The 23236-nt window shown below is 36.8% G+C and overlaps 1 protein-coding gene across 2 annotated transcripts in view; it reads left to right on the top strand.

The window, feature by feature from the left end:
- Positions 1-23236, top strand: part of LOC133800123 (beta-galactosidase 6) — an 86840-nt gene that overhangs the window by 47973 nt on the left and 15631 nt on the right. For both annotated transcript variants that reach the window (XM_062238094.1, XM_062238091.1), the window contains 2 exons: positions 18387-18568; positions 18771-18862. In XM_062238094.1, coding sequence (XP_062094078.1) covers positions 18387-18568; positions 18771-18862 — 274 coding nt within the window. The remainder of the gene's footprint in view (positions 1-18386; positions 18569-18770; positions 18863-23236) is intronic.

Here is a 23236-nt window from a genome sequence, read left to right as displayed (position 1 = left end):
CACAAACACATAACCGGGTGCAGTTTTCTTACCTTTAGATTTCGATAGCTTTGTTCAATTTGATCCTCAAGCACGATTCTGTCTGAGCCCTAGCGCACACCTAGTCATGGTCACAAGTTAGAACCAACTCCAAACTTCAATTCCAAAACCTAGCCTCGGGACCAATCCCGAGCCCTCAGAAAGCCCTAATTCCACCAAACGGGGTGGAGGAAACAAACCCCGAACCCCCGGGCAAAAACCCTAAGAAATAACCCAAAAACCCCTTTCTGGGAACAGGGTAACGCTACAACGCCAAAAAGTGGGTGCTAAAAACAGAGCCATGAGGCTCCCAGACACCCAAGCCTAGCGTTGTAGCGCCCTAAAGCTAGCGCTACAGTGCTAGTCACAGCCAGACCACACTCAAGTTTTCCCCTTCGAACTTCCTCGAGCCAAAACCCTCCAAAACTCAACCAAACCTCCACCATACCCCAAAGCAAGCCTACAAACATCTCCAACTCACCCCAATCAACCTAACCACAAATAATTCAATCACATGCACCCCAAAACAAGGGAATTACCATGGCAGAGTTTGAAGCTCAATAGCTCAACAGAACAACAGAAATCACAAAACTTAGAGCTAGGTTCTCTTACCTTTGATGGATGAGTTCAGCCTAGGTTATCCTCCACACTTCCTTAGCCTTCACCTCCTCAAATTCTTAGACTTAATTCCCTAGAATTCCCACAGAAACGCAGTTAAGAGAAAACCATCTCAGCCAAAACCAAAAACACAAGAGAGAAACCTAGAAACTTACCTCAGATGGATGAACAACCGTTGCTAACTCTTCAAACCAGACCAGGGATCCTAGCCTCAAGCTCCTTCCTAAACTCTCCCCTAGTTACTGCTTCAACTTCCTTCAAGAAATGGGGAAGAGACCTCAAACTGAGAAGGAGAGAGATAGACTCCTATTTTCCCTTTTTTTCTTTCCTTCTTCTTTTCTTTCTTCAGACTTCCAACACTTTCTACACTATCCACTAAGGCATAAAGCAGCATAATACTTATCCCTACTTTTAACTCAAATGACCAATTTTCCCTCCCATTTAAAACTGATCTTTTAAACCTCCTAAGGGCATTTTGGTCATTACACCTAATTCCCGCTAATTCCTCGAATGTCTCTAACATTTACCGCTTACTTCCCGATTCCTAACTAATTACCAATTATATTCCTCAATATTAAAATAGACTCCAATATATTTCTTCAATTCGCAGGAATACCCCCAGGCTCGCCCCGAACCGGGTATAAATCCCTGCCGTGACTTTTTCACTAAACCGCTCATTAGGATTGCCTCGAGTCACAGATTACAAATATATCCACATAATAATGTGGTCTCAGCAATTTTTCACAATTATTTACATTTATGCCGTCAACAAGCCAAAATTACGAATATGCTCTTCTAACCTAATCAGGGCCTACATGCATACTAATACACTTAGTAATGTATCAAAGATATTCAAGTAATCATATAACATGCGTTTAGTCATTTAATTCACATAAAATCATGTTATGCCCTCCCGGCACACTAATCAAGGCCCTTAAGCCTTGTTCGTAAATTTGGGTCGTTACAACTATTCCCTCCTAATGAGAATTTCATCCTCGAAATTTACCTGAATAACTCAGGATACTGATCCCGCATCACTGTCTCAAGCTCCCAGGTCGCCTCCTCGACCCTACTATTCCTCCACAGCACTTTAACAAGAGGAATCGTCTTATTCAGTAGTACTTTATCTTTCCGATCCAAAATCTGAACCAGTTGCTCCTCATAAGCTAAATCTGTCTGTAACTCCAAGTCTTCATACCTTAACACATGTGTCGAATCTGAGACGTACTTCCGGAGCATAGAGATATGGAATACGTCATGGACTCCCACAATAATGGTGGCAAGGCTAACCTGTAAGCCACCTAACCGATCCTTTCTAGGATCTCAAAAGGTCTGATGAACCTAGGGCTCAGCTTGCCCTTCTTTCCAAACCTCCTCACCCTCGCAATGGTGAAACTCAGAGAAATACGTGGTCCCCAACCTAGAACTCCATGTCCCTACCCTTGGGATTAGCGTAGCTTTTCTGTCTGCTCTGTGAGGCGAGCATCTAGCTCGGATCTTCTCTATAGCTTCATTTGTCCTCTGAACCATATTTGGCCCCAAATACTTCCTCTCACCCATCTCATCCCAATGAATGGGTGATCTACACTTCCTCCCATATAACATCTCGTAGGGAGCCACTCCAATCGTTGATTGGTAACTATTGTTATATGAAAATTCAATCAACGGGAGATACTTACTCCATGATCCCTCAAAGTCGATCACACACGCTCTGAGCATATCCTCTAACACCTGAATCGTCCTCTCAGACTGTCCATCAGTGTGAGGATGAAAGGTTGTGCTAAACTTCAGCTGAGTTCCCAAAGCCTTCTCCAAACTACCCCAAAACTTGGAGGTAAAGATAGGATCCCAGTCTGACACTATAGACTTAGGTACCCCATGGAGACATACGATCTCCCTCACATACAATTCAGCATACTGATCCACAATATATGTCGACCTCACTGGAAGGAAATGGGCTGACTTGGTGTATCTGTCCACTATCACCCACACTGAGTCATGAAGCCCTACTGTTCTGGGTAAACCTCCCACAAAATCCATTGTAATATCCTCCCATTTCCACTCGGGGATACCCAAAGGCTGAAGCAACCCTGCTGGTTGCTGATGCTCAGCTTTCACCTGCTGACAGGATAAACATCTAGCTACGTACTCCACCACATCCTTCTTCATCCCGGGCCACCAATATAACGTCCGTAGATCCTAGTACATCTTCGTGGTACCCAGATGAAGTGAGTACGGCATCGTATGTGACTCATCCAATATCTCTCATCTGATCCCCTCATCATCTGGAACACAAATTCGTCCCTGATACCGAAGCACACCAACCTCTGAAATAGAATAGTCCTTAGATATTCCCGCTAAAACATTCTCTCTAACCTCCTGTAACAAAGTGTGTACCAATTGACCTTCTTTAATCCGCTCTAACAGGGTCGACTGCAGAGTAATATTGGCCAACCGGCCCACCACCAATTCTATCCCCGCTCTGACCATCTCATCAACCAACTCTCTCGAGATCTGGGTGGAACTATATAACTGACCTGGGCCTCTCCGGCTCCATGCATCCGCCACTACATTGGCTTTCCCTCGATGGTAAAGAATATCACAATCATAGTCTTTCACCAACTCTAGCCAACGTCTCTGCCTCATGTTCAGGTCCTTCTGTGTGAAAAAGTACTTCAAGCTCTTATGAACGGTGTATATCTCGCACTTCTCCCCACACAGATAATGTCGCCAAACCTTCAGTGCGAATACCACCGCTGCTAGCTCCAAATCATGGGTAGGATACCGCTGCTCATACTCCTTCAGCTGCCATGATGCATAAGCTATGACCTTCTCATTCTGCATCAACACACAGCGTAAACCTAACCTCGCCGCATCGTAGTAGACAACAAACTTCCCTTCCCCCGAAGGAAGACTCAACACAGGTGCGGTAATAAGTCATCGCTTCAGCTCTTGGAAATTGTTCTCACACTTGTCTGACCAGGTAAACTTCAAATTCTTCTGTGTCAATTCTGTCATCGGTGCCGCTATCTTCGAGAAGCCTTCCACAAATTGTCTGTAGTAACCCGCTAGACCAAGAAAACTCTGCACCTCCGAGGCATTCCTTGGCCTCGGCCAATCCTAACTGCCTCCACCTTAGATGGATCCACCTTAATTCCATCTGCACCCACAATATGTCCAAGGAATGTCACTTCTGGTAACCGAAATTCACACTTCTTAAACTTGGCGTATAGCTGATGCTCCCTCAATCTCTGCAGAACCTGTTGAATATGAAACTCGTGCTCTGCCTTTGAACTGGAGTACACTAAGATGTCGTCGATGAAAACAATAATGAACTGGTCCAGAAAGTCCTTGAACACTCAGTTCATTAGATCCATAAAGGCTGCTGGGGCATTGGTCAAACCAAATGACATGACCAGAAAATCATAGTGCCCATACCTCGTTCAGAAGGTTGTCTTCAGTATGTCCTCATCCTGATCCTCAGCTGGTGATAACCAGATTGAAGATCAATTTTCGAGAACACTGTCTTACCCTGCAACTGATCGAACAAGTCATCAATCCTTGGTAGGGGATACTTATTCGTGATGGTTAACTTGTTCAATTCCCTGTAGTCTATACACATTCTCAAAGTCCTGTCCTTCTTCTTCACAAATAAAACTGGAGCACCCCATGGCGAGTAACTAGGCTTGATGAACCCCCAAGCTCGCCCCGAGCCGGGTATAAATCCCTGCCGTGACTTTTTCACTAAACCGCTCACTAGGATCGCCTCGAGTCACATATTTCAAATATATCCACATAATATTGTGGTCTCAGCAAATTTTCACAATTATTTACATTTATGCCCTCAACGAGCCAAAATTACGAATATGCCCTTCTAACCTAATCAGGGCCTACATGCTTACTAATACACATAGTCATGCATCAACGGTATTCAAGTAATCATATAACATGCGTTTAGTCATTTAATTCACATATAATCCAGTTATACCCTCCCGGCACACTAATCAAGGCCCTTAAGCCTTATTAGTAAATTTGGGTCGTTACATTATGTTACTTTCCTTTTAGAAGAAAACCTTCTGGTTGCTCCATATAGACCTCCTCATTGAGATTTCCATTTAGGAATGTCATTTGAACATCCATTTGATGAACATAAAGGTTATGCATTGATGATAAGGGAAATAACAATTTAATAGAAGTAGTCCTAGCTACTGGTGCATGTGTATCAAAGTAATTTTTTTCATTTCTTTTGTTTAAACTCTTTGGATACAAAAGTTTGTATGGTGCCATTGGTGTGATATTTCTTTAGAAATACCCACTTGCACCCAATTGATTTGGAACCTTGTGGAAGGTCACCAAATTCCGAAATGTTGTTTAACATAATTGAATCTATTTCTTCATTTATGGCCTCCTTCCAAAAAGCGGAGTCTCTTGAAGACATAGCTTCTTAGTAAGTTTTTGGGTCATCCTTAATTTGAAGAACCCTAGGAAACTTTCATGTGACTTCTTCAAGGTTTCCCTCTACTAGGTAGAGTATCTCCACTTGAGAACATTTCTCATTTGATCCCAATCTTTTGAGTCTTTGGCTTCTTCTAGGCAATATGGGTTGCTCTTCAACCTTTGATGGTGTCTTCTCTTGAAACCCTTTAAGTATAATAGGCTTTTGAGGATTGTTGTCACTATTCAACATATTCTTAAAGAATTCTACATCTCTAGATTCAATTATTACATTGGATTCTAAATCTAATAGTCTATAGGATTTTTTTTATTTGAGGCATAACCCACAAATACACACCTTATATAGTCCTAGGACTCAATATGGTCCTTTTAGGATATGTGTTCTTACAATAAGCAAGACACCCCCACACTTTAAGATAACCTAAATTAGGCTTCTTTCTTTTTCATATCTCCATATCTCATATGGTGATATTTTATTTTTCTTCAAAGAAATACAATTTAAAATATGACACGAGAATAGCAAGGCTTCACCCCATAATGAATAATTAAAATTAGCATGTAATAACATAGCATTAACCATTTCTAGATAAGTTCTATTATTTCTTTCCACTATTGTTGAGGTGTATAACAGATTGTACATTCATGTATTACATCATGCTCTTCACAAAATATATTAAACTCATTTGAAAAATATTCACCACCCCTATCATTTATAAGTACTTTTATCTTTCTATCTAAATGATTTTCAACATCGACCTTGTATACTCTAAATGCATTAAATGATTCATATTTACTCTTTAGAAAATAGACATAAGTATACCTAGGACAATCATCTATAAAAGTGATAAAGTATTTATTTCCACTTCTAGTTAATGTTGGGGATATGACTATACACAAACTTTGAATATTACAATTCAAATGACAAAACCTAAGACAATCTAATCTACAATAGAGGAATAACACAATGAAAATAACACAATCAAGTAATAGAATAGACCTTTGGAGATGAAGAACCTTAGTTACATAAAATCATAAGACTATGATTTCATGTGATTCAATGGAGGTAACAAAGGCTTGACAAAAATGGAATTTTTTGACCAAAAATCTCTATTTCTAGCCTCTCCTAAGAGATTGCTTGAAGCTACTACAAGTGGAATGAAATTGAGATTTACAAGCTTTGAATCTTCATACAAGTCAAGCTTTCTTGATAAGATCTTGAAGAAAATGAGTAATCTTGAGAGCTAGAGAGAGAGAGAGAGGTGAGTGATCAATTCACCAAAAACTCAAATGATCCCTTTAAATAGTATAGGAACCCTCATTAGTCTTAACCAAAGAGATTGGAGCATTTAAATTAAATTTTGGAGCAAAAATTACTTAACTGTATAGTTCCGTACGGACCGCCCATGCAATGCATTGCCTGCTCATAGGCTATGCGTCGCCTGCTGAGGCTTTGTCTCCCTGACCCTACCAGGCGTTGCATCACCTTCCATAGGCGACGCAACGCAGATGCCTCTGTAATGACGCCCCAAAACGTCTCCAAATGCCTCCAAACTTTTTGGGTACTCTTATATACTTCAAAGAAACACTTTGGACCCAAAAAGATAATTTATAGATGTCTATACAAAAATTCAACCTACTCGTGTTGATTCTTAAGCAAGTACACATATGTGAATCTAGAATAATCATCAATAAATGCAATAAAATACCTATGTCTGCCTCTAGTAATTTTTCCATTTGATTCACATAAATCACTAGGTATTAAATATAACAAGTTAGTTTTCCTTTCAACACTTGGAAAACGTTTCTTCACCATCTTAGGTTTAATACATAATTCACACTTATCATGCTCAACATCATTACATACAATTAAATAGCCTTTGGTAACTCTTTTACTTGTACTATCCTATATGAGTAAGTCTATTATGCCACAAAATAAAAGAATCAAAACTAAGAACATAAGAGGAAGATGAGCTTGCATTATTATCAAAATCATTGTCTTTGGTACACAATTTAATCATCCCATCACACACATACCCTTTCCCCATAAAGTAGTTTTCCTTGCTTGTCAGACTCAAACACTGCTTTGATGCTTGGTTCGCTCAAAAAATGCCCACTCACAAGAGTTTTACTCATATCCACAACATACAACACATTAGTCAATAAAACATTCTTTTTGGATGTGAAGTAAAGATCAACATTCCCCTTGCCTAATACCTTGGACCTATGCTCATTCCCCATTTGGATCTCATACCCATCCTTTGACTCTTCAAAGGTTTTGAAGATCTTTTTATCATAAGTAACATAAATGGTGGCATAAGTGTCATACCACCACCATTGCACTTTCCCTTGAATGACATTTACCTCACTCAAGGTTGCAACCAACTCCTCTTTGGTTGTGTTGACCTTGGATCCATGGTTATGAGGCTTATAATACTTTCATTCTCTAGCCATGTGGCCACTCTTGCCACAAACAAAACAAGGGCCTTTAACACCCTTGAATTGCCCTTCATCCTTCATTCTTCTTAGGGGCTAGGTAAGTATCCTTCTTTGATTGAGGCTTCTTGTGAGTATTCCATTTCCATTGAAAGGGTTTCTCTATGACGCTAGCCTTGTATGTCCCAACATTGGAATCTTCCATCCACTTGTCTCTTGAATGAGACTCCTCTTCAATCCTTAGGTACTTCAAGATCTCTTCCAAAGTTATCTCTTCATTCTTATGGAGGATATTCTTTCTATAGCTTCTCCAAGATGGAGGTAGTTTAGCTATAATTCCTCTCACAATGAAGGGTTTCGACAATGTTATCTTAAGAGTAGACAACTTATTAACATTAACTTAAATTTCATGTATTTGGGGGAGTAAGGGTTTACCATAAAAGAATTTAAATTCCATGTATTGAGTGATAAGGAATTTCTTAGTACCTTCTTCTTTGGCTTTGTACTTCTTCTCAAGAACTTCTCATGTCTCATTTGTCGATGTAGTGTTTGTGTAGATATCATAGAGACGATCCAACAAAGCATTGAGTATGTTTCTTGTACAAATGAGTTCATCATCTTCCCTTTGTTCCCTTTCTTTGATCACATCTTGAGAATCATCATCCTTTGGAGGCTCCAATGTCTTCAAATCTTTGTCAGGTATGTAATGCACTTTTAAAGTTGCAAGGAGGAACTTGATCTTGTCTTGCCATCTTACAAAATTTGAGCCATCAAACCTATCTAGTCTTACTAGATCTTGAGACATGAACTTGAGAGCTAAGATTGATGAGCTTTCTTCTATTGCTTTGGTTAGTAGAAAAACCTTAGAGATAGACAAACTTTGATACTAAACAAAGGTTTAGAGAAAGAGATTTTTAATTATTAGGGGGGTTAGGCTTAATCAACCTTGGTTTTGTATTACAACTCAAAGCACAAACAACAATTAATCTAACTCTAATGGAAGATAATCACAAATTACATAAACACAAAAGACAAAGTGTAGAGTGGACTTTTCTTGAACAACAACCCCCAAACACAAAATCACAAGTCTATGATTTTATGTGAAACACAAAAGTAACAAGGCTTGACACAAATGTAGATTCGTTGTCCAAAAATCTCTATTCCTAGCCTTCTCCTTGGAATTTCTTGAAGCTACTTCAATGGAATGAGATTGGGATTCACAAGCCTTGTTTCTATATCATGCCAAGCTTTATTGATGAAGATCTTGGAGAAAACTAGTAATTTGTGATCAAGTCACCAATATTTGATGAAAATGCTCGACTTATAAGTTTAGGGTTTACAAGGCTTGACTTATAAGTCGAGGTTTTAAAGGCTCGGCTTATGAGTTGAGGGCGACAATAGCGTGTTGAATGCTGACCGATGTGATTAAGCTAACCAAAAAGCATGATATATGCTTGAATAGCCCTATGGACGCCTGAAATAATAAGCGTCGGGTACACTTGGTCAGTTCTAAGGCTGGTTATACAGGGGATTGGGAAATGGGCCTTGGTGTGGCTTTATTGTCACTTATCTGGATTGATTGCATGCACGAGTAGGATTATTACTGCTAGTAATGCTAATTATGATTCTATGATTTGATGATTTACTACTTATGAGCTTGATTATGTTTTCTTGCTAAGCTTTGGTTCACAGGTGCTAAATGGTTCACGTAAAGGAAAAGAAAATCTCGACTAGCCATGAGTTGGGGTAACCAAAACTCATAATTCTTTGACTTGGCATATAATGTGTGCTCCCTCAACCTCTATAATACCAACTGGAGATGATGTTGATGCTCTACTTCTGGCTGAGAATAAAGCAAGATGTCGTTGATGAAATTAATCACGAATCTGTCAAAATAATCATTGAACATTCTGTTCATCAAATCCATAAAAAATTACAAGGCATTAGTCAATCCAAATGACATAACTAAAAACTCATAATGCCCGTACTTCGTGCGAAAAGCTATCTTCGGGATATCCTCATCTTTGATCCTCAACTGGTGATAACCAGATTGAAGATCAATCTTTGAGAACATTGTCCTATCCTATAATTAGTCAAATAAATCATTAATCCTCGACAGTGGATACTTGTTCTTGATAGTCAGCTTATTCAGCTCTCTGTAATTGTACCTTTAATTCCTTCAATTCTATTGTGGCCATTCTATACGGTGCCTTGGACACTGATTCCCTTCCTAGTGATAATTCAATAACAAATTCAATCTCCTGGTGCAGTGGCAACCCTGGTAAATCTTCGGAGAATACATCTTGAACAATCTAGTCTCTTTAGGTCCAACTGGTACAACCTTAGTGGTATCTACTGCACTAGCTAGGAATCCTATGCAACCACCTCGCAATAGGTCTCTAGCTCTCAATGGTGATATCATTGGAATGCGAGGTCCGCTCATAGTACCCAGAAATACAAATGGATCATCACCCTCAGGCTCAAAGGTCACCATCTATCTCTTACAATCTATTGCTGCCTCATACTTGGCTAACTAGTCCATACCCAAAATCATATTGAAATCCTCCATGGCTAACTCAATCAGGTCCATTGAATTCTCTCTACTGTCTACCTCTACTGGTAAAGATCTAATCCATCTCCTAAAGACTACTAATTCCTCAGTAGGTAATAAAGTCTCAACCCCACAACACAATAATCATATGGTCTACACAATTTATCTATCACTCCTCTAGACACAAAAGAATGCGTAGCACCAGAATCAATCAACACAATGTAAGGAGAACCAACACTAGAAATCAGACATGTCACTACTGAGGGACTAGCCTCATCCTCAGCCTCTAACTGCGTCAAGGTGAACACTCAGCTGGAGTCAAGCTATTTGCCTTATTTTGTTCTTCCTTCTTCGCCCTCAGGAAATCTTTCCGGAGGTGTCCAACCACCCCACATAAAATCATGCCTTCGCTAAACATTCTCCCAGATCGCGTCTCCTACATCTGGTACACTCCGGATAAGTCCTCCAAGTCTCATTGTCACCTTGGCGGCCAATCTAAATGCCCTGAGCTCTCCTGTCTGGGCTTGGAATTGTAGACATGTTTGGGGTCTTCCTTTTGTGGTCACTAAGGCCTCCGCCCCTACCATATCCTGCAAATGGAGGCACCACCCTCCTTGTATCTTGCCTGGCAGCGCTCTCACGCCAAATCTTGTACTCTGTGCCCTCAGCAGTAAGAGCCTTCTCCACTACCTGAGCATAAGTCATAATTCCAGGTACGGAGGTGATCCTGGCATGCTGGGCTATCATAACATTTATCCATCAAACAAATATTTCCCTAGACCAAATTGGTGAACTCATTTGTTTTTGCAACTCTGTCTGCATCGTTGTAATACTTCTCATAAAATAGATCTGTAAACTCTTCCCAGCTCAGTGTAGTCACATCATGAGTCTGGGATACCACCTCCCACCAGATGCGAACATCCTCCTGAAACATATATGCGGCGCATGCCATTCTCTCGTTGCCTACCACCATCATGAAATCTAGGATGGAGGTAGTCATACTCATCCATTGCTTTGCTCGTAGTGGGTCTGGCCCTCCCTCAAAAGTAGAAGGGTGCTGCTTTCTTAATTGTTCATATATAAAGGCTCCCACCTATTCTCAGTCCCTGGCTACTATTGTGAAACTGGTACCACGACAGGTGGCACAACTGGTGCAGCATTCCCTGACGGAACCTTCTATCTCAACAAGCAGATCTCTTCCTCTTGTCTTTGTAATTTGGCCTGCGTTTCAACAAACATCTGTTGCCAGTTCTCAGGGGCTAGCGGAGGGTTTTGACCATGGTCATCATCTCTAGCCTGGATCGGCGCCGACTAGTCTATTTGATTGCCTTGGAAGCATAATTTCCAAGTATATCCACAATCAATGATTCGGCTCATCAGGAAATGATAACGATACCCATCACCACCCCCACGTTCCAAAAACCACACTAATAAGCATTCAATTGCAATAACAATGCCACTAAGCATTTTAATAGCTTTCACATATAACAGTCATGCTAATAATCATGCATTTTCATATTCATGTTCAACCATAGTACTAATAAGCATGTTCTTAGTATTTAGAAGCAACAATAGTGTTGAGAAGCACATCTTTTCATATTCACATACCAGTCAAGGGCCAGACCCTATCAATATAACTCATGCTCCCTATTAAAGCATGAAAATAAGGCATATATATATCAATTAAACAATTAAGCACATAGTCATATCATTAGTTACCAAACCCTAAGTCAAGCTTATCTTTAGCGGCGAGTGTACATGCCCAACCAATCTTCAGGAACCAATAAACCTTGGCAGCTCTGATACCAAGTTGTAAAGCCCTACTAATCCAGGACCGTTACATTGTATGTTTAAAATAGTGCTTAACTCGCTAAACGAGTCATTTGGACTTAAACATGTGATTAAGATTAATAAATAAGTTAGGTACTAAATGTTTTGGCCAAGAGAGTAATGCTTTTGATTAAAAGAGTTTAGTATGTACATGGGATCCCAAAAAGAGTTTATAAATTGTTACAAGACAAACAATTACAATACCCGTCCTAAGCGGCAAAATGATCGACAGATCTAGATGCTCAAAAGATATCTCAATCATGGTGACCGAGTAGGCCGCATATGCACACAACGCCCCCGAAGCTCTCCAACTCATGGCTGGTCCAACTTCTCTTTGCCCTTACTTGCACCACGTAGCACTTGTGAGCAAAAACTCAGCAAGAAAACACAGATATTAACATAACCAAATATCCAACATATTATAAATCATTAATAGCATGCCTAGCGGTTGTAATCAACACTCAAGCATGCATTTAGTTTATTTACACGGTTGTAGGGTCGTACAAGCGCATATTGCACTCCTTTCTTTCAAGCGGCTATTGAACTGTACAAGTGCGTATTGTGCTTCTTTCTTTCAAGTGACTATAGAGTCGTATAAGCGAGTATCGCACTTCCAGATTGGCCTAGCCATAATAGCCTGCATTCCACATGCTAATGCCGACCACGACATTATAATACATTCGTTTATGCTTAAACAAACATTCCAAGTGTGGTTATAACCACGTTCAATAACTGGGCTCAAGCCCTAATATCAATGCAGGTTTAGTTTTCTTACCTCAAGTACTGAGATATAAATATAGTGACCCCGAGTGAGACCCTTTCCTCTCGAGCCTAGCAGAAACCCCTCCTAGAATTCGAGCTTCCCCCAGCTGGATTCCTAGCTTGACAACCTCTAATCCCCAAGAACCAGCTTCCAATTCCCACCAAGGATGGCCTATAAGCTTGAAGTTCAAAAATTTCTTTTCAAACGTGGGTGTGAGGTTTGCTTCAGACTTAGCCAAGTTTTAAGCTATACTCCTGGCAAACGACCATAATGCCTCTGCCTACTAAGTCTTTCCTTTAAGCCCCAAGGGAAAAAAGGTCATGTGACACCACTTTCCCGCTAAACCTCAAATTACACTTAAAACACTCAATTAATTCCACTAAGCACAAAATACAAATATTTTCCTCAAATATGACTCATACCCCAATGAGTCCTAGTAATTCACCAATTTACCCAAAATACCCCTATGCTCACCCCGAGCCGGGTATTTATTCTTGTTGGGACTTTTATGCTACATTGCTCAAAAGAACCGACTCCAGCCGACTATCTCAAATATATCAACATAATAATGTGGTCTCAATCAAATAGCACATATAATTGCAAATATACCCTCAACGGGTCAAAATTACAAATGTTCTAATTTATAACAAATGCGGGCCTTTAAGCACATTTAATACACTTAAACATCCATAATAATTCGTATTATAATATAACTCATGTAATTCACATAATCACATAAATATTCAATAAAATCACGTAATACCATATATAAATCCAATTATGCCCTCTTGTCACACTAATTAAGGCACTAAGCCTTTCCCAAGTTGCCTAAAGTTTCTATAGTAGTGAAATACGAATTGGGATTCAACAAGCCTTGAAAATCATACAAGTCAAGCGATTCTTAAAAGTGTTATTGAGAGTTAGAGAGACAAAGAGAGATAGATAGATAGAGAGAGAGGTAGGCTATGCGATCAATACTTTTCAACTGTAAATTACCCCTTTTATATTGTAGGCACAGCCATTAACTTAAACCAATAGGATTAAAGCTTTTAGGTTTTGAATTTTGGAGCCAAAAATACATTAGCCATGTTAGTGACAGACGACATGTCGCCTGTTGTATAGTGACATGATGCTAGTCATAGGCGACACACTGCCTTGTAACATGTGATGTATCACTTGTTGCTTTACATGTTTTTATGCATGGGATAGGTGACATGCTGCCTAGTAAGTTGCGACATGTTGCCTAGCCTCTGGTCAAAGTGTTCAAAATTAACCTTACACTACTCCAATTTCTCCCAAACTTTTTGGATATGCTTAGATAGCTCATTGTATTACTTTAGACCCAAAAATATAATTTTTGAATGCCTACAACTCAAACTCAAATTTCACACCTCCATTATGTAAAATCGATAAGCATTTTACAACTCCTTCTGGAAACCCATTTAGGCTTTGTGTTAAACCAATCATAACACCTTCCACCTAGATGACTTTTTATTCCTAGGTTGTAGAAAGTAGATCGAGAGGTCATTCCACCCCTTGTCCTAGAATATGGGTGGTAAAAATGTTCTAAAAAAGGTTGCTCCAATATAACCTAGTTGGTGAGCGATCCTTGTTCATGACACTCCCTCACACTGGAAAGCCCACTAAAGATGTTATGAGAAGTAGCTAGTCACTCAATCTCTAGTGGGAGGCTAGCATTGCATAGTAGGTTTGTTACTGGAATAGCTCCTTTTTATTTTTTATGTTTTAGTGACTTTAGGTCTAATCGATTCAAAAGCCTTCTCATTATTAGAAGTTTAAGATTCACTTACCTTTCTCAGTGGTTGATGTTTGATAAGAGTATGTGTCGACTCATTTTTCAGTAGCAACTAGTAGGAATTGATAAAGCACTACTTAGTTGAAATGTCAAATCTTTCACTCACCTCACCTTATCCCATTGCGATGCTTTGCATAAATTTTATTTAGCAGAGCGCATGGTAGATTCACAATCCACTGCCTTGATCCACTTGGCTACATCCATCCCTACACCGACACATGATTAACTCTCTATCTACAGAGTAGTTGCTGACGCTATTGTTGCGAAAAATAAATGATACGCTTGCAAGTGCACAAATAAAACAAGTAACAAAGTGGTCACATACCAATATCATCGCACAATGATTAAAATGAAGCAAATATATTAAGTACAGTGAATAAGAAATCATAATTTCATCTAAGTGATTAATTCTGAATGTTGAAAGAATATAAAATTAAAGATAACTTAAATTGCAAAAGTAAACAAAAAAATCAACTGGAAAAACTCAAAGATATTAATTATTGTTAAGGTTTTGACTTCACTTTTAAATTATTCCCATCCTATTCATTGATGTGCCTAACTAAGTCAAATAATCTCAAGAACCTAGAGCATTGTTTTATCTCTATACCCTGTCTCAAGTGCCACATAAAGAAGGTGTAAATGACACCTAGCCTATATCTCTATACAATCATTTATCCCTACTTTCATCAAGTTTAACTCTAGAAATAATTCTAAATATTTTAACTCTCGATTTCAAAACCTAGAATTATTTTGGTTACCTAGATAATTATTTTTCTTTGGATCTCACACTACTTAAGTTGTTATACCATCTGCCTAATTATTTAAATGTTCCCCTCTGGAGTAATAATTCTCACAATCTAGATAAACCCCTAATTATAATCATATAATGCATGACAATATATAAATCACAATTATAGCATCAATAAACCAAAGTGACCAATAATTGAATAAAATAAACTTTGTATTAAATCTTAAAAGTAAGAATCATAATAAAAAAAATCCATCTAAACCCTAACAATTAAGAAAGCTAGCCACCCGTGATGTTGTTCATATTCCCAGTGTAAAGTTAAAAATCTAAGAAAAAGAAAAAAAAAAAGATGAAAAATGTTGAAAAATTATGGAATCTTGCTCTCTAGATGGTTCTAATGTGTTTCTCTTCCTTTTATATAGGCCTTTTGGTCATGCTTTAGCCCCTAGGTATATCTTTGTCTTATTCAAATTCAAATTTGAATAAAACACGAATGAAAAAAAAATTCATGAAATTTGTGGCGTAGTCGTTTTTTTTCTTCCCAATTTAATTTTGCTCAGTAAAACATGCATAAAATTTTCAGCTGAACTCTAAATACAGCTATTTAACATATTTTAGAAAGATAAGAAAGAGATTTACAACTTTGTATTTCACAAGATCTCCAAAAAATGAATTAAACATAGTCAAAATCAGACTTGAAGATTCCATTTGGTCACAAAATTATCAATCAAGCTTAATCCTCCACACTTTAGGGTAACATATTAAATCTACATAAAAACTTGAGGTAAACACACCAAAACAATATAAAAGAGATAATAATGAGAGCATAAAATATGCACTCATCCGTTCTACGATTGTCTGGTGTATAAATAATTTACATTTTGGTGAAACTTTAATTTTCTTTGTGATTGCTATTGAATTGTTGCAAGGTTATCTTCGTGGCCAAAGAAGAGTCAAAATCAAATGGAAGAAAAAGAAAAGAGAGATTATGCTTAGGACATACTTTCTAGACAAAAGTACCGGAGCCTCAAAAGTTGACTCCAAGTGGCAGTGTTAGAGAAGGATGCAGGCAGGGACCGACAACACTAAATAACTCAATGTAGCTTAGTCGCCTGAATCTTACTGGTTAAATTAGAGAACAAAGAAGAGTAGTAGGTTGACAAAACAACTACTGGTTAGAAACAGTGATGAGTTCGTGCCCTACACCCGTAGTTTACTCAATTGTTTCATTGCATCATTTCAGGGGTGAATCCCCTTAAACCCTGTGAGGTTACACAAACTAAACCCTTTCAGGAAGCACATCCCCCCGAACCCCCTCTTGTACATGTTTGATTTTGTTCTAGTTTGCTAGGCCTTTATCCCCAGATTCACTGGTTTAAGGGTTTTTTTAGATGGAATGGACATAAGAGTTTGAAGCAGTATAAAAGAGTTTGAATAAGTGAGATTGTTAATCCTGTGACAACCTCACCATAAGCTCGGATTGTTGATTCAGTGTCAATCTCACCAATAAACTCGGATTGTTGATTCGGTGCCAATCTCACAAATACAAAGATGATAGAGTACATGAATACAATGGCAAACTCTTTCTGAGATTATAAATTACAATGTAAGAACCTAGAGAGATATGCACACATACATAAGTGAATGAATCAAATTTGGCACAAAGTGTGTGAAAAAATATTTGAAGAAATGAAGATTTAGAACCTTATAGAGCTTGTACGTATATGATATATGGATGGTAGAAAGTGTATACAATACTTAGAAATAATACTATTTATAGAGGAAAACAAAATATAGCCATTTAGAGTCATTGGAGCGTAGGTAATTGGAGATTGTTGTCTTGAGCAAAACCGATTGACCAGTGTTATGATAATAAAAGGAAACTCTATATTTTTAATAAAAAAAATGTTTGGGCCTATTCTTTAAACTCATTTTTTATGTTTTCAATATATGTATAAATACTGGTATTGTATGTAAACAAATGTTCTTAATTTCCACAAAACATAATAATATTATATATTTGAAAATCAATTTTTTATATAAGTTATAAAACAAATTAGTGAGCCAATATATGATCCTTTTAGGTGTGATGCATGTAAATCAATTTACAAGGTTAGAAATGATATTTCAATCTTAAGTACACTTGTCTTGAAGTCTTTTGCTGTTCTTCTTGGAATCCATTTATTTTTATCCTTGATTATATTTTTGCTTAAAATATAAGTTAACTAATGCTCTACCAAATCAAGAAAACTTAGAGACTTAAATAATCAAATATTATTGTTTATCGATCATTGAAACTAAAGTGATGGCGATTTTGAGTCAAGAACCGTTTCATTGTGACGATGAATGCATTGATGTATCGAATATGGGAATATTATAAAAGAAATAATTTTAATTTGTCTCCTTAAAAATAGATAATATCTTATCAATATCATTATTAAGTTCATATACTATATAATTATATGCTTGAAACACCATTATTTGCATTCCAAGAACATTGTGAATCGTATTCACAATATCTTCACTACTATGATTTCTTCAAATTACGATAAGGTTCTTAGAAAAAAAGAGAGTATGATTTCTCTAAATAATGACAGTATAAGTTCCATTATAAAACAAGTACTCCCATAATCAAAATGAGTATCAAAGTACGGTAAATGTTTAGTAAACACTACTTATTAGTACCAAACACACATTATTAAGAGTATAAAAAAATATAAAAGAGAAAATATAGAAGAATGAATGAGTTAATCATTTGCCAATAATAAACTAAAAAAAACAAATTAGATGGAAAATTGTAATTTTTTTTCCTTATTATTGAAATACATAAAGATGGAGAATTAGAAAGGATAAATTATCCTAAGATTTTCAAAAGAATTAAATCCCATAAAAGAATATTTAGGTTGTTGGATTCACTTTTCAATATCCTCTTCAATTTTATTATAAAATCACATGATAAAAATTATCCAAATATACTCTCCAAACGCGATCATGTTGAGTTATTGCAATATTTGTCCAAATATGTTTGTGTTCGTGTAGTATGATTTTCGTTTTTCCTTACATGTCGTATAAGTACAAATATAATATTTAAGTACATACACATATAGAAGTATCACTTTTATTCAATATATTTTTTTAATTATAATATTTGCAGGTAAATACGAATTCCAATATGAGAATTAGAAGACCAATTCTAAGGTTTGAATCAACAAACATGTGGACAAAATATAGGGAAGTTATTCCAAATTTTGAAGATACCAAAATAAGAGCTAATACACTACTTGAGCACATGAATATGACCAAAGATGAAACAGATTATATTTGGTATACTCTGAGGTAAATTCCTACATTAGAAAATCTAAGAATAATGTACATATACACATAACTATATATATAATATAAATTTCTATGATTATATTCACTCATTTGTTGCCGACATATAATTTCTTGACACAATTTGATGATAGTAACACTTCATAATGTTTCATCACCACCTTAACACAATTTATTAACTGATCGTTCGTTTTGTTATTTACAGGTTCGACCACAATATTTCTTCAATTGAAGCAATACTTCATGCAGAGTCTCTTGCACACGTGGCACATGCTTTTTTGAATGGGGTCTATTTGGGTAAGATATAGAAATAGAACCACATCACGCCTTCATTAGCACTTTGATATTATCATTATCACTTAATAAGCGATAGATTTTTATCTCATGAAGAAGCCAATTTTATCAATAAATCGATCTTTCATAATCTTTTTTTTTAAGTAAATTCAACCGTCATCAAAAGTTATTTTTAATAAAGTTTAATCTCAAATATATAAATTATAGCTTTAAATAAGTAAATTTTATAAAAGATGTTGTAGCCCCTTTGTCAGACTAAAAACCAAACTAGCCCAATAATATATTTATATTCATAATCTAATGTTTAAAAAAATTGGATTTTATTTTGTAAAAAAGTTGTAACCTTTATGTGCGACAAAAAAAAAGTTATAACCTTTATGAGTTTAAAATTGGAATTTATATCAAAGATTACAATTATACTTGAGTGCTTACTTTATTAAAAAACTTACGACCATTTTATTATAAAACTTAACAATAGCTCAAATTTATTTATGTAGTTTGGAACAATAGCTCAAATTTATTAATAGAACTAATTCCCTCACGGACTAGAATTTATCCCATATTTTGAAATAAAAACATCATATCATCAATATATACTCAGACTATATATCTATAAATGTTTGTTAGAGCTTTAAAACATATACTACATCATAGGCACAACTAGTTTTCTTATAGAATTATATTTTTTTATTGACAAAATAATCATTTATATATCTCTTAGCATGAAATAGAAACAAATTAATGTTGAAACTAGCCATGCTGATTAATAGAAAAGAGCCATATCACAACAATTTTTATGACCTTGTGTGATAGATAACATTAGCTAGTGTTTTAAATAATTTAAAGTTGTACATTGATAAATTTCGAATATTTATGCGTGTGTTGTTCTGTGTTTCATTAGTTCATTTAAAAAATAATTCACTACAATATAAAATAAATATATATGTCTTTATTTACAAATAGCATATTAGCCATAGGTAAAAATATAGTAAGATTTAAAATAAGGATAACTATAATTAATTTCATAAATTTTTTTATAATTTTGCATCGATCTTTTTTTTAAAAAAAATGTACCTCATTTAAAATTAAAAAAATTAAGTTTTTTTTTTCCAAATACAAATTTAAAATTTTCTTACAAAAATTTAATAAATACAAATACTTAATACTGTCTCAGGTATAAATTTATGAAAAAGCATTCAAAACATAATAAAATTACTTTTATATTATATGATTTTTGTAATATGAAAGTTTTATTGCTTTGCTCTTCATGAATATAATTTTAAAAGATTAGAAAGACTTAGTTTAATTTTTTTTTAAATAATTTTAAATTTCATTAGAATTGATATGTAGTTACTAAGCTTGAAATTTTATAAATATAATTAAAAATAATATATTTTAGTCATTTTACTTAAAAGTAAATGTGTAATAATTTTGTTTTTTAAGAAATGGATGCCTTTATATTATTTTTGGCCGTAACTATAACTCTCCTTAAGATAAAAATTAGCATTTAGTCATACACTTTTATTATAGTTAACAATGACATTAGTTGGGAAAGAATATATATTCAGCCATAATATTTTTTTTATAAATAATACTTTAACTTTGAAGAAATCGTGAATGGCTGCTCAATGGGAAAAGATGCGGGCTTAGCACCCAGAACACCAGTCTCAGAAATGATGTCAAGAGAATACTTTCGTTGACAAAGAAATATACCATCAGGACTTCGAGCTACCTCAATCCCGAGGAAATATTTAAGAACCCCGAGATCCTTCATATGAAAACACGTGCTTAAATAGTTCTTAAAGATCTTCAAAGCAGCGGAATTATTCCCAGATATAATTAAATCATCAACATACACCAAAACATTGATTTGAGTATTACCCTTAGTATAAGTAAAGAGAGAATAATCAGCATAGGATTGTAGAAAGCCATACTCTCGTAAAGCAGTGACAAGTTTGGAAAACCAACACCTCGGTGCCTGTTTCAAGCCATATAAGGACTTTCGAAGACGACACACCATATCAGGTTGAGAAGACCCAAAACCAAGAGGAAGCTTCATATAGACTTCTTCATTGAGATCCCTGTGCAAAAAAGCATTATGCACATCCATCTGATGCAGCTCCCAATTTTTAGATGCTGCAATGGCTAAGAAAGCACGAATGGTGACCATTTTTGCAACAGGTGCAAAAGTCTCGTTATAATCGATCCCGGCAATTTGATGATTACCAAAAATAATCAAACGAGCTTTGAGCCGTTCAACACTACCATTAGAGTTGTACTTTATTTTATAGACCCATTGACTACCAAGAGCATGTTTACCAGGAGGTAATTTTTCCATAGTCCAAGTACCATTATCCTCTAAAGCACGAATTTTTGTGTGCATAGCATGACGCCATCCTTCATCTGTCATAACTTCTTTAAATGATTTTGGTTCACAACCTACAGTAACAGCGGCAAGAAATTGCCGATGGCTAGCAGAAAATTTTGCGCAGTTAATATAATGTGTTATAGGAAAGGGCGTACCAGAGGGAGCTGATGGCGTGGGTGAACTTAGAGAGATAGCAGATGGACTTTGTGTGATAACAGAATTAGTAACATAGTCACGAAGCCGAGTGGATGGAACTTTTTCACGGAGTCCACGTCCCATGTGAGTGTCATTGATAGAATTCGGAGCAGCCCCTGCTACCCCCCTTGTAGATGGATGTTGGAGTGGAGATGTGGACTGAACAGGACTCTGTACAGCAGTCGGGCTAGACTGTGCTACAGGAAAAGGGAGAGTAGGCTCTAAAGTGGTAGTTGTTGGAATTTGGGTGGTGACATGTAGTGGGGAGGATTCATTTGTAGGTTCAGGTTCATTAGACAATGGTTCAGAATCACCAAAAAGATTAAAATCAAAGTCATCATCACCTAAACTCATGCTGCCATAATTATATGTAGAGCTAATAGTGGAAGGATCATTTTCAGCAAAAGGAAATTGATTTTCAAAGACCTTAACATCCCTAGAAACAAAAAAACTTTTATTTTCTAGATCAAAAAGTCTCCATCCTTTCTTACCAAAAGGATACCCAACAAATATACATTTTCGACTGCGACTTGCAAATTTATCATTCTTAGCACGTTGATTATGGGCATAACACAAGGAACCAAACACTCGCAATTCATCAAAAATTGGCAAAGTATGAAATAAAATTTCATAAGGTGTTTTATTCTGAAGAACACTTGAGGGTGTTCGATTGATCAAATGAGAATCTGCTAAGACACATTCACCCCAAAAATAAAGAGGAAGATGACTTTGAAAACGTAAGGCCCTTGCCACTGTTAAAATATGACGATGCTTACTGTTGACTGCGTTTTTAGCCAACGACGTGAGAACGCCAATAACGACAAGCCTTCAAGAGAAATAAAAACGACAACAGACGGTATATACAAGAAAAGTAAATAACACAGGAGATTTTTATAGTGGTTCAGCCCCGATTGTCGGTAATAGCCTAATCCACTTAGAGTCGTGATTTATAGATCCGTACTCAAGATCAGATGGACTGAACCAACTGAGTTTCTTCAGTACAGATTGTGAAAATACAAGAATTCTCTCTAATTTCAGCACTTTCTCTCTCTAGAATAGACAGACTCAATTTTCTCTCTCTAGAAAGAAGAAGCAGAAGAAGCCCCTTCTCTCATCCCATCAGCTCTCTATTTATAGGCCTGAGATCCTCAACTGATATCCCCTTATGATAGGGATATTTTATTATATTTATTACATTTAAACATTCAAAATTCGAAATGTAACAAACCCCCCATTTGTGGGAAGAATGAGAGATTCCCGCGTATGTTGTTGAAGCTGTCTCTGGGAATCTTGACTTAGTCTCCTCTAGCTAGTTGATCCACCTCCTACTGACCACTCATGCAAGTGTTGGTCGGACGTGCATGGTGGTAGGACATGCACTTCTCTCCTCTAACATGGTGGTAGGACATGTTTTCGTGGGTTGAACGTGCATGGTGGTAGGACATGCACTTCTCTCCTCTAACATGGCACTCTCCTCTAGCATGCCATGTTCCTCCTTGAACCAATCTCCTTGGATTCTCCTCGGACCAAGGTGGTCCGAGGCAACCTCCTTGGCACCTCACCTTGGACAACATTGAGGCAACCTTCTTGGCACCTCACCTTGGACAACATTGAGGCAACCTCCTCCATAACATCTCACCTTGGACAAGGTCAAGGCATTCTCCTTTAGCATCTCCCAAACATGTCCGATCGAACATTGTATAGGCTCTCCTTATCAAAATCTAAGTCTCCTTCCTCTTGCATGAGACTCCTCCTCCTTAGCTACTTACCTTGGACACGTTCGAGCCAACACTTAGGAAACCTTGGGAGGCTTG

The sequence above is a fragment of the Humulus lupulus genome, chromosome 1, assembly GCF_963169125.1.
Source record: "Humulus lupulus chromosome 1, drHumLupu1.1, whole genome shotgun sequence".
In the NCBI taxonomy this organism is placed as follows: domain Eukaryota; kingdom Viridiplantae; phylum Streptophyta; class Magnoliopsida; order Rosales; family Cannabaceae; genus Humulus; species Humulus lupulus.
Note: the sequence above shows the minus strand (reverse complement) of the source record. Positions and strands in the feature narration are given on the sequence as shown.